The following is a 13,663-nucleotide window of genomic DNA, read 5'->3' on the forward strand; positions in this document are numbered from 1 at the left end:
AAAGGGTCAGCCTTGTCACACTGTGTCTCGCTGAATATCCCCGAGAACTACGTTAAGGGTACACGTGTCTGTGGAGTGCTCAGCCACTTGCACGTTAATTTTACGAGCAGGCTGTTCCGTTGATTGGATCAACTGGAACCCTCGACGTCGTAAGCGACAGAGTGCCAACAACAAACATAAAAAATGAAGGAAGGACAAATCTGACAAAAAAAAAAAAAAGGTGGTGGGAAGCGGCGGTTTCTAACTGAAATATCACCCCTTGATCTGCTTCATCAGGATTCACCTTGGATTAAACAACACAAACGATAATCTTGCAGTTTCTTTCCATTGTTGCCTGCTCTCAACATTTTCCCTACCTTAATCTTTTAGCATTCAGATAACACTGTCAAATATTAAGTTCATTTATTCACATTGTTTGAAATTAATCATGCAGCATCTCATAGCTTCGAAATTTCTATGCATTTTTAGAATGACATTGTAGGATAGGTGTGAGAGGCCGAATCTGGCTGGCTTGAACTTAAAACAAGTAGAATATTTTGGTTCAGATAATAATAATAATGAAATTATTGTGTACAGTGCTCAGGTGCACTACAACTTACGAGGGTGAGTCAAAAAGTAATACCGTTTTGTTTAGAACAGGTATAATTACCAACACAGGAACATGTATCCTACATCAAAATGTAGCTGGTCCTCTGTGGATCACATCCCTACTTCTCAACATAGTCACTGTTTCTCTCAATAGCAATATTCCACTTTTGAATAAGAGCATGTATCCCTGCCCTGTAAAATTCTGTTGACTGTTCTTCAAGGACATGATTTGAGAGGGATTTGGTTGCTGTTTCTAGCAGGTTGATGAGACAGGTATATAGGCTCTGATTTTTTTGCTAACCTGCTCTAAATATTTAATAACTCTTGAGCTGTCCTGGTATTTACTCTTTTATTCTTCTACTTGTTTCAGTCATTTGACTGCGGCCATGCTGGAGCACCACGTTAAAGGGCTTTAGTTGAAGAAATTGACTTTAATCTTTGTGAGCCTAGCACTTATTCTATCGGTCTCTTTTGCCAAACTGCTAAGTTACAGGCACATAAACACACCAGCATCAGTTGTCAAGCGATGGCAGGAGGACAGATACATGCATATAAATATACACATATGTACACATATACAACATATTCAGTTTCCGTCTACCAAATCTACACACAAGGCTTTGGTCGGCCCATGGCTATCATAAAAGCCACTTATAGGCAAAGAAATGAACTGGGTAACTCGAGAATTGGGTATCTGTTTGCAGACACAGTGCTGCACTTACCTAACCTCATGTCTTTTACAAACAAAATGTGACTTATATTAAAAATACTTTTTGAACATCAATGGTCTTCCACCATACAGTTGTTGTTGTTGTTGTTGGCACTCTGTCGCTTACAACGTCGAGGGTTCCAGTTGATCCGATCAACGGAACAGCCTGCTCGTAAAATTAACGTGCAAGTGGCTGAGCACTCTACAGACACGTGTACCCTTAACGTAGTTCTCGGGGATATTCAGCGTAACACAGTGTGACAAGGCTGACCCTTTGAAGTACAGGCACAACAGAAACAGGAAGTAAGAATGAGAGAAAGTTGTGGTGAAAGAGTACAGCAGGGTTCGCCTCCATCTCCTGCCGGAGCCTCGTGGAGCTTTAGGTGTTTTCGCTCAATAAACACTCACAACGCTCAGTCTGGGAATCGAAACCGCGAGTCTGCTGCCCTAACCACTGGGCCATTGCGCCTCCACTCCACCATACAGTAATATGAAATAAATAAAAATAAGCCAGTGTTGTCTGCTCTCAAGAAAAGACTCTGAAATAGCATAGCAAACATTAAATATTCGTGTTGTTACCCTTAATCAAATGTCTTAACCACCTTGGCTTACAGATGTCTAAGAATTATGGTGATTTCTCACTCATTGTGACCATCTATTGATCCTTTAGCATTTAAACTGGTCAGATTCAGCTCAGATATTCTACTAGTTTTATGTTCAAGCAGTCCATATCCAGCCTCTCACACTGACCCTACATTGTTATTCTAGAAACAAACAATTACATTGAAATCCTCAAAGCTACAAGATAATGCATGATTAGTTCCAAACAATGTGAATAGTTAAGCGTTACATTTGACAGATTAACCTAGGGGGTTTAAAGTTTAAAAAATCAATTTTTCTAACAAGAAATGACTCTATTGACAGAAGATTTCTTTTTTTTTTTTTTTTTTTTTTTTTCATAATTTCCTTGTAAATCCATAGAAGATTAAAAAGATTTTTTCTCAACGGGCATATAACGTAGTGGTTAAGAGCACAGGCTACTAACCCCAAGATTCCGAGTTCAATTCCAGGCAGTCACCTGAATAATAATAATAATAATATCGAAAAATACCTTAGGAATGAGAACCCAAGTTCGAAATTTTCCCAAGACACCTGATGAAGGCTGGAGGGTATATCAGCCGAAATGTTGTGTTAACAACAAACAAGATGAGGACAAATATCCGTCAAATGTAAATAATGTAAAAGTTTTCTTTTCTCTTTTCTTTTCTTGCAGGATGGTGCCTGTGCAGGAACATGTTTGTCCTGCATGCAAGATTAAGATGCAACTCTTTGCCATTAACTTTGAAGAAAGTATATATTTATGCCCTACCGAAGGGGTAAGAATTGAATTTTTTCTTTTTTTTTAACATAACACTTTACATTAGATATGAATAGGCCACTGAATATAATGCTAACTTTAGCTATATGGGATACTTCATCATGCTAAAAAGTATGTTAAATGTTTTTAACAAGTCAGTACCATGTTCTACTATGTTAGCAGTGCTTTCTACATTATTTTGTTAACCCTTTCATTACAACCCGGCTGGAACCAGCTCTGGCTCTGTAGTACAAATGTTTCATCTCCATAGGTTTTGAATTAAAATTTTCCACCAAACCTTTGTCACATTCCTAACACTAGCATAATGATAATTAAGTTATTTTACTAAATTCTTTGTTATATTTAAAATTAATTGAATGAAATACAGAGCATCTCAAAATGAATACGGTAACAAAAGGGTTAAAGTCACGATGATATTTTTAACCCTTTTGATACCAACCTGGCTGAAACTACCTCTGGCTCTGTAGTACAAATGTTTTATCTTCATAAGTTTTGAATTAAAATCTTCCACCAAACCTTAGTCACAATTTATGTTCCTAACACTAGCTGAATGATAACAAAGTTATTTTACTAAATTCTTTGTTATATTTAAAATTAATTGAAAGAAACAGAGAGCATCTCAAAATAAATACAGTAGCAAAAATGTTAAATAATAAAACAGCTTTCAATGACCAAAAATTCCAAATGAAATTCAGCAAAATTTGGATAAGTAGTGACAATAGTTGAATGTTTACACCACATGTTTATACTATATTCTATATTGGGTTGTATGCTAGAAAATATGGTGCATTAGTTTAATAACTTTCTTTTTTTATTATAATAAATTTTCATAAATTTCTTAATTATCTAAATATTCAAACAATTCTTTTTTATTCTCCAGTGTTTTTATCCTCTGAACCAATCACATAAAATAGTACTTGTTGCCACTAATAACATGTGCGGTGACAATGAAATGGTCTCAGCATATCCCGAAGAGAAAGCTTTAGATGTAATCTCATCTGGAGACACAGAACAGAACAACAGTGGTTCTTCAGTGGCTGAAGATGGTGTTGCACACGAAGAAGAACCGGCTGCTGTTGATATTTCAGATTCAAATAATGCTTTAATGAATTTACCAAAGTCTATGGAATCAATTATCAGGAAAGTTGCTTTGGCCAACAAGAACTTCACCAGTTTATTGCCTAAAAATTTTCTTGAATCATTGTCTCCACCATCCTCATCATCATCATCATCATCAATATCAGTATCACCAGCAGCAGCAGCAACAGCATCATCATCATCATCATCATTATTACTGTCACCATCGTCGTCGTTTCCATCGTTAAAGAAAACGCTTAAACGGAAGATTGTTGATGTGAAGAATAACAGTTCAACTACAACTGCAAGCCTCCCACCACATTTACAACAAAGGAAACTGAATGTAAATGTTGCACAGAACAAACAAGTTCAGTACTTGCAGTGGCCAAATAGCCAGGCTCTGTGCTGGCTTGATGTGATCTTATGTCTATTTGTACACAACAAAATGCTAAAAGCTCGAGTTAGGCAACTCCCGGCCCAAGATAGATCAGTTCTTAAAACACTGTTTAAGGCCTACACTCAGGCCATGAAATTATTTAATGGCACAAACCAACCAGAAAAGGGACAGCCGACCGCTAAGGCAGGTAACTCTTCAGTCCCGGCATCTGATTTACCCATGGCCATTCTCAAGAAAGCTATGTTGGACAACTCTGTAGCTGTGAAAGGACCCAAGAAGAAAGCTGTTAAACTGTTACTCAACGTCCGTGAAGCCGTGTGGAAACAGCTACAAACGAAGTTGCAGTGTAAGAAAGGTACAAACGATGGTCCTGTTTTCGCTCTCATATCTCTTGAGAAACAGGAGCCAGCTTTACGTGATGTATTTACCATGGATTACATTTTGGAATTTCTTTGTAAGCAGTGTGAGCATCGTGTCACATCCAGGTAAGCAGCATATTTCTACATAATCATTTCACATTTTGTGTAAATTTCTCTTGATTCTTATAGGTGCTCCTCTCTCTCTCTAAAGTGGTTGGCATTAAGAAGGACATCCAGCTATAAAAATCCCGCCAAAGCAGACCTCACTGGTGCTGGTGCTACATAAAAAGCACCCAGTCTACTCTGTAAAGTGGTTGGCGTTAGGAAGGGCATCCAACCATAGAAACCATGCCAGAACAGACATAGGAGCTTGGTGCAGTCCTCTGGCTTGCCAGCTCTCATTGAACTGTCCCCGACCCCTGTGTTCTGAGTTCAAATTCCACCAAGGTTGATTTTGCCTTTCATATTTTCGGGGTCGATAAAATAAGTACCAGTTGCATACTGGGGTCGATGTAATTGACTCATCCCCTCCCCCAGCATTGCTGCCCTTGTAGCAAAATTTGAAACTATTATAATTATAATTATTATTATTATTATTATTACATTATTATTATTCATTATTATTTCGTTCATGTCACCTTTTCAACTTTTTACCCATATACTAGGACAAATTTCACGTTATTATTACAGAGTCCTGTCTTAGCATTAAAACTGTATTACTTCCAGATCAACTCAACTTTTTCAAATGTCCTAGAAGCATTGAAAGACTTGTTCATCAGAATCTTTACCATTTACTTCCAACTCCATGGTTGCTGGATCTACTAGAAATAACAACCAAATCTTTAACTTACAGCCTCAGCAAACTCTCTTGAAAAGTGAGGGACGCATTGGGCGATATAGTCCTAGATGTGCTATGCTCAGTAAAGAGATGGAATGGTCATGATAGGGCTGTAAATGTGCATTGCAAGATCACTGCTTTGTCTGGTATTGAGGAAAGTTTCAGAGGTAAGATCTTCATTCAAAGATCTATATAGAACAACCTCAAAGACTGGCGTCTCTAATAATATATCACTTGTCACAAAAAGACTCACTCCCTCATGAAAGTCTGTGTATTGTAGAAGGTAAACTGTTCTGCTTGTCTCAGTCATCTTAACTGAAAAACAAGATCACTCTCCATTCTCCTCTCTCTTTTTTCTCTTTTCCAGTTGGGGTGACCAGGTATCTCCTTCACAGCAAGTCACCTGTTTCTCTCCCTTTATTCATACCCTAACCTCTCGTCACTTGGCACAAAGCCACCTCCTTCGGTAATACTTCCCTTCTATGTTGAAGGGATCATCATCGTTTAACGTCCGCTTTCCATGCTAGCATGGGTTGGACGATTTGACTGAGGACTGGCGAACCAGAAGGCTGCACCAGGCTCCAATCTGATTTGGCAGAGTTTCTACAGCTGGTTGCCCTTCCTAACGCCAACCACTCTGAGAGTGTAGTGGGTGCTTTTATGTGCCACCGGTACGAAGGCCAGTCAGGCGGTACTGGCAACGGCCACGCTCAGAATGGTACTTTTTACGTGCCACCTGCACAGGAGCCAGTCCAGCAGCATTGGCAATGACCACGCTCGAATGTTTTTTCACGTGCCACCGTTGCAAATCCCTTGGTGGCCTCACTGGTGCCGGTGCCACATAAAAAGCACCCAGAACACACTGTAAAGTGGTTGGCATTAGGAAAGGTATCCAGCCATAAAAACCATATCAAAGCAGACTGTGCATGCTTGTCTGTGTGTGTGCCTGTTCTGTTTTTATGTATTTGTGTTGTGGACTATAGATATAACGAAATTATGCCAGCAATGTCTCATTTTAAGCTTGAAGAAAAAAAAGCCTTGAATATTCGTTCTTACCTGCTTCGTGTGTGTGTATGCCAAATAATTTCGTTATATCTATATTCCACAACACATAAATAAATAAAAACAGAAAAGGCACACACACACACAGACAAGAACAAGCACGCATGTACAACCCATACATATACACACATATATGATGGGCTTTTTTCTGTTTTCATCTACCAAATCCTGTCACAAGGCTTTGTTCAGCCCAGAGCTATAGTAGAAGACACTTGCCCAAGGTGCCATAGAGTGGGACTGAACCCTGGAACCATCTGATTGGGACGGAAACTTCTTACCTCGTATCCATTCATTTACTCATTTATTTACTTGTTTCAGTCATTTGACTGTGGCCATGCTGGTGCACCGCCTTTAGTCGAACAGATCAATCCCAGGTCTTATTCTTTGTTTGCCTAGTACTTATTCTATCGGTCTCTTTTGCTGAACTGCTAAGTTACAGGGGCGTAAACACACCAACATCGGTTGTCAAGTGATGGGGCAGGGACAAGCACAACACACACACTGATATATATATATATATATATATATATATATACACACACACACACACACACACACACACAATGGGTTTCTTTCAGTTTCTGTCTACCAAATCCACTCGCAAAGCTTTGGTCGGCCTGAGGCTATAGCAGAAGACACTTGCCCAAGGTGCCACACAGTGGAACTGAACCTGGAACCATGTGGTTGGGAAGCAAGCTTCTTACCACGCAGCTACACCTAATTAAATTTAATATTTGTTTAATCAAGAATGTAACCTTCCTTGGTTTGGAAAAATCTGAATCGAGGCTGATCCAAGGGTTTTGCAACATGGAAGATAGGAGGGGAAGAAGGAGCTGTAATAACTGTAAACTTTATTATTATTATTATTAATGTTTAATTTCTCTCTTTCAGTCACACCAAGATGTTGCCTACTTTAGAAGCTGCCGCAGATTTTTCAATGTCTAATATGCAACACATAGTTAAATGTTCCAATTGCAACTGTAGAAATCAGTGTCGCACCCTGAAACCCGTCAAGTAAGTTACCTTTACACTTTAATTAGCTTTCTCTAATTATGTCATCATGTTTTCCTTAGATATTTATATAGTTGAATTCTATTTTCTGGCGTACAAGTTCCATTTTTCAGACCAATTTTCACAGGTCAACTTACGCACCAAAATCCTATGTGAAGTGCGGCAGGATTTGGGAAGATACAGTAATGTTGCTTGAATGTTAAGCTCTAGATATTTTTCTTCTTTCATCTGATGAAGGACTAGTGTCTGAAATGCTAAAGACCTTTTACTTTTAAGTGTTATTCTAGTAACATCTTTATTAAAACTTGTCTCTTTTGTTTTTTTTTTTTTTTTTTTTTTTTTTTTTTTTTTTTTTTTGTTTTTGCTCAATCATCATATCTATATATATCAAAATTGTCATTGAACCAAATTCAATGACTGGCACCTGTGCCAGTGGAATGCTAAGAGCACCGTCCGAGCGTGATCATTGCCAGAGCAGCTGTCTGGCTTCCGTTCCAGTGGCACGTAAATAGCACCATTTGAGCGTGATTGTTACCAGTGTCGCCTTACTGGCACGTGAAAAAACATTCGAGCGAGGTCTTTGCCAATGCTGCTGGACTGGCTCCTGTGCAGGTGGCACGTCAAATACACAATTTTGAGCGTGACTGTTGCCAGTACCGCTTGACTGGCCTTTGTGTGGGTGGCACGTAAAAGCACCCACTACACTCTCGGAGTGGTTGGCGTTAGGAAGGGTATCCAACTGTAGAAACTGTAACTCTGCCAAATCAGATTGGAGCCTGATGCAGCCATCTGGTTTGCTAGTCCTCAGTCAAATCGTCCAACCTATGCTAGCATGGAAAGCGGACATTAAACAATGATGATGATGAAGAATGTCTTTTTTGTTATATTTCTTGTACAGCTAAAATAAATACCAGTTATATAATGAGAATGTAGGCAGGGCAGTCAGATGGACAATACTCTCTCCCTCCACCATGCATGATTAGTAACATTGTCTTGAAGTTTGAAATGACCACCACCGCTGCCATCATTATTCATATTTTTCCTCCTTTCCAATTGCAGATGTGGAAACTCTATTTTATTACATTTCTTGAAAGGGATTCCATTTGAAGATATATCCAAATTAAATTTTACCCATAATTCCATTCACTATCATGTCGTTGGGATTGTTCAGTATACAAATGATCCTGACCACTTCATTGCTTGGATCAAGTACTCAGGTGAGTGGCTTTTTTTTTTTTTCTTTGCTTTTGTTTCTTTTGCCAAAGAACTTCTTTTATTCATTGTTTACAGGTAATAATGCCAAGTGAAATCAAATCAAAATCGCTGACATGGCCGATGACAGTACCGCCTGATTGGCACTCATGCCTGTGGAACTTTAAAAGCACCATCCGAGTATGATTGTTGCCGGGGCCATGGATTGGCTCTCGTGTTGGTGGCACATAAAAAGCACCATTCGAGCGTGATCGTTGCCAGCATTGCCTTACCGGCACATGTGCCAGTGGCACGTGAAAAACAGCATTCGAGCGTGGCCGTTGCCAGTGCTGGTGGCATATAAAAAGCACCATTTGAGCATGGTCAATGCAAGTACCTCCTGACTGGCCCTCGTGCCAGTGGCACATAAAAGTACCCACTACACTCTTGGAGTGGTTGGCATTAGGAAGGGTATCCAGCTGTAGAAACTTTGCTGGATCAGATTGGAGCCTGGTGCAGCCATCTGGTTCGCCAGCCCTCAGTCAAACCGTCCAACCCATGCCAGCATGGAAAACGGACGTTAAATGATGATGTTAAAGGTGTCCAGCTGGCAGAATTGGAACAAAATACATTGCAGCATTTCATCCTTTCATGGTTGATGAAATAGATACCAGCTGAGTACTGGGTTTCATGTAATTGACTGGCCCCTTCATCCAAAATTTCAGGCCTTGTGCCTGTAGTAGAAAGGATCACTATTATTATTATTATTAGATGAGAGAGCAGTGCATGTCATCAAAAGTGACACTTGGGTACAATTATATGAAGCCCAATATACCCATCATGACCACCCATCTGATAAAGGTACACCAGGCACATGCATCACAACCATATGTGCGTGACATGGTGAGGACATATCAAGATAAACAATACATGACCTTGCAGGTGGGGTCCAGTTAGAATTTTTTTCAATTTGAGTAACCCAACCTGCTCAAAAGCTCCCTGAATAAGGATTGTTTAGGGATGTTGAACAAAGCACCCATATTTCTGGTGGGGAATCATTCAAACCGCAATGAATTCCTCTCAACACATGGCTATGATGCTGCCCCACTACTTCTGCTCGTGATCAGTGAGGCACATATCGTCAGCCACCAAGGGACATGCTCAACTGGTTAAGGTCAAACAAATGACAAGCAAATCTGTGGTATGGAACAGAATATTTGCTGTAGCCCATCTTTTATACTGAGACAAAACAATGTACATGATAACACTGCCTCTCAGCTAAGATCAGAAGCCATGAGAACCACTTCCTGGTACTGCAACATGGTATTTATTATTATTATTATTATTATTATTTCTTTCTATCACAGGTTAGTTGGAGCTCTTGGAGTCTTGCATGAGTAGAGGGCTTACTACCTGCAGCCTATGATACCGTGCTATCCGTTCTTTTCATTTATTTAATACTTCCCTGATTATTCTGGCTGTGCCAAGGAGGCAAACCTTATCTAACAGTTCTACCGGACACACTATTCCAATTTCCTTTATATTCTTCTTGATGTCTTCTGATTCTGTTCCTAAGGACCCAACAATAATTGGCACTATCTCCACCTTCTTCATTTTCCATAGCTGGGCTATTTCCTACTTAAGAGGGTTGTATCTATCCATTTAAGGGACATGCAATGTCAACTACATAGCATATGTGGTGCATCTTGTCCATCACCACTAGCTCTGGTCTGTTATGCTTTAGCACCTGATCTGTTTGGAGTAGAAAATCCCAGTGTATTTTGCTAGTCACCGACTCCGTTACTCTCTGCAGTTTGTGCTCATACCATGTCTTGCTTCTCTCTAGCCCCCCCCCCACACACACTTTTCGCACAGTTTCCAATGCAGTGGTTTTGGGCAAGTCTAGGGCATTCATCCATGATATGTTCAATGGTTTCATCCACCCTATTGCAGATGCAACACAGTGGAACCACTTGCTCAATTATTATCATTATTATTATTATTATTAAGGTGGTGAGCTGGCAGAATCATTAGCACGCCAGTCGAAATGCTTAGCAGTATTTCATCCGTCTTTACGTTCTGAGTTCAAATTCCACCGAAGTCGACTTTGCTTTTCATCCTTTCAGGGTCGATGAATTAAATACCAGTTAAACACTGGGGTTGGTGCAATCGAATAGTCCCCTCCCTGCCAAAATTTCAGACCTTGTGCCTATAGTAGAAAGAATAATCATCATCATCATCATCATCATCGTTTAACGTCCGCTTTCCATGCTAGCATGGGTTGGACGATTTGACTGAGGACTGGTGAAACCGGATGGCAACACCAGGCTCCAGTCTGATTTGGCAGAGTTTCTACAGCTGGATGCCCTTCCTAACGCCAACCACTCAGAGAGTGTAGTGGGTGCTTTTACGTGTCACCCGCACGAAATAATAATAATAATAAAAATAATAATTATTATTATTATTATTATTATTATTATTATTATTATTACTGTTATCAATAGTACTACCACCAGCATCACCTCTATATTCATAACCATGTGTTGTTGCTTAATTAATTAATTAAGTAAACTGAGTACTATATTGTTTTTATGTTTTTATTTTATTTCAGATCGAAAGTGGATTAAATGTGATGATTTAGATGGTCCAATATGTTCAGTGAACCTTGGTCTACCCCTTATACCCAAGCAGGAAATCCATTTAGTAATGTGGGAAAAACTGAAGTCGGATTCTCTTGAAACTGTAGCAGTTCCTAAAGTGAATTCAGTGTCTGCACTGACCAATCCACAGATGTTACCTGTCGTTACATCCGTCAGTGAATCTCCTTCGGCTTCTGCTTTACCAGTTGTAACTATATCAGATGATTCTTGTTCATCACCTATACCGTCAACTTCATCTGTCACGTTGTCAACGACTGTGATGTCAATGACGCATAGTACTATATCATCGTCTGTCGGAACCGTTTTCAGCAGAACTACACCGTCAACTGGGGTTTCAGTTCTTGGTAATATAATGTCATCAATTGAAGCGCCAGTCTTTGGTGATGCTATGTCATCGGCTGTTGTTCCGGTTCTCAGTGGTACCATACCATCGGCTGTTGTTCCAGTTCTCAGTGGTACCATCCCTTCAGCTGTAGTGCCAGTTCTCAGTGCTACTGTACCATCAACTGTAGTTTCAGTTATTGGTAATACTGTGACATCAGAAGTCACACCGGCCCTCAATAGTACCGTTTCTCAACTGGTCAGTCCAGCTCTTTGTAGTACTATGTCGCAGCCAGTCATTTCTGCTCTGTGTAGTACTGTCTCACCATTGGTCACAGCAGGTCTTTGTAATACTGTATCACCATTGGTCACTCCAGCGCTTTATAGTACTGTCTCACCACCGGTCACTCCTGCTATTTGCAGTACTGTCTCATCACAAGTCGCACCAACTGTCAACACTACTGAATCGTCAGGAGCCCTCAGTACTGTTTCCCCAACTGTAGCACCAGTCCACAATATTATGCTATCGTCACTTGGGACTCCCATTTCCTGTGCTACGTTGTTATCAGTTGCAAATCCTGCCATTAACGGACCAATCTCAATCTCAGTAACACCGACATCAACAACACAACCACAGCCATCATCATCCACTGATGATTCGTTTATTATTCCCATGTCTGTGTCACCAAGTGGATTAATTTCCTTATCGACCACTACGTCACCTTCTGAAGTTGTCTTCTCTTTGCCTGTTATGTCATCGACTCCGGACACTTTGCTTACACAATTGGTCAGTTCTGGGAAAGGGGGAAGCTCTTCTTCATTAACAAGTGCCTCACCAATTCTTAAGTCTGCACTTCTGAATAGTTCTCCATTATTAGCTTCAGAAACACTAGTTTCTGCTGCTGGAAACTCCATACCTCCACATAATTCTGCTCCACTACCTACACGAGTTCTTTCAAATTCCAGTGAAACCCAAAGTTGTATAACCGGTTCTTTAACACCAGTCACTTCCAGTAACCAAGTAATTTATCCAGTTCAGATTGAACCCCCACTTTCCATGAACACAGCATGCGTTGTCCAAAACACACCGGTTGTTGTCAGACCAGGTCAGTCGGGGGATTTAAACCAAGTTGTCATACCAAATTGTAGTCAGATTCCTTGTTCCCCTATGGAAGTGAAACAAATAAGTTTTCAACCTTTGCCTATTTCTAAAGGGAATACAAAGACTTTACCGATCAAACTTGAAAGTGATGTCAATCACTTAAATAAATTAAAAGCTAATTTGGCTATGGTAAAGAGATTCAGGAAGTGGTAGGGATATGGAATATCAGTTTCCACTTTCCAGTTTGTTATTGATATTCCTCTGTAAATTTTGTTTATAAATTCTTATTTCTTAAGTTATTGTCAGAATTCTCTACAGACTTTTTTTTCTCTAAGGAGAGAATTAAAGACCTAAACTGCCATCTGTGATTGCAAAAACTGAAAGAAAAAAATTAACTCCAGAATATGTAATAAAGTTGTTATTATTATTATGCTTTATTTTGTTTGTTTTCAGAAAGGTACGGTTTGAACCGGGTACAGGCAACCCTTTTTTAAGAACTGGGCTACATTAAGTATTACTAGTGATCAGGTGGGCCAGACTACTAAAAATATTCAAGATAATTTTTCATTTAGGCATGCAATTCAGACGGTCAGGAGGTCTTGCAGGCTGCATCTTTTTTTCTTTTCTTCTGTTTGTTTGTTTGAGGATTGTAAAAGACACAGATGATGATGATGATGATGCTGCATAAAAAGCAACCAGTATACTCTGCGAAGGTGTAACTTCTAGTCTTGTCAGCTCCTGTCCAACTCATGCCAGCATGGAAAATGGATGTTAAATGATGATGGTGAAGATGTTGAGCAGATCTGTGGTCAAAGACCTTCCACTTTTTATATTTGCATAGTCTTTCTAGAACTACATCACTCAATGTGCCTTTTTGTCTTCATGATTGAACCAAATTCGATGACTGGCACCTGTGCCAGTAGAGCGCTAAGAGCACCGTCCGAGCGTGATCATTGCCAGAGCAGCTGTC

General features: G+C 39.8%; 1 protein-coding gene across 5 annotated transcripts in view; it reads left to right on the forward strand.

The window, feature by feature from the left end:
- LOC106879055 (SUMO-specific isopeptidase USPL1) overlaps positions 1-13,123 on the forward strand; it is a 54,841-nt gene extending 41,718 nt beyond the window's left edge. For all 5 annotated transcript variants that reach the window (XM_014928480.2, XM_014928482.2, XM_014928484.2 and 2 more), the window contains 5 exons: positions 2,571-2,673; positions 3,556-4,634; positions 7,300-7,422; positions 8,479-8,636; positions 11,222-13,123. In XM_014928480.2, coding sequence (XP_014783966.1) covers positions 2,571-2,673; positions 3,556-4,634; positions 7,300-7,422; positions 8,479-8,636; positions 11,222-12,906 — 3,148 coding nt within the window. In that variant the 3' untranslated portion in view covers positions 12,907-13,123. The remainder of the gene's footprint in view (positions 1-2,570; positions 2,674-3,555; positions 4,635-7,299; positions 7,423-8,478; positions 8,637-11,221) is intronic.
- Positions 13,124-13,663: the final 540 nt, after the last annotated feature.

This window comes from Octopus bimaculoides, chromosome 5 (genome assembly GCF_001194135.2).
Source record: "Octopus bimaculoides isolate UCB-OBI-ISO-001 chromosome 5, ASM119413v2, whole genome shotgun sequence".
Lineage (NCBI taxonomy): Eukaryota > Metazoa > Mollusca > Cephalopoda > Octopoda > Octopodidae > Octopus > Octopus bimaculoides.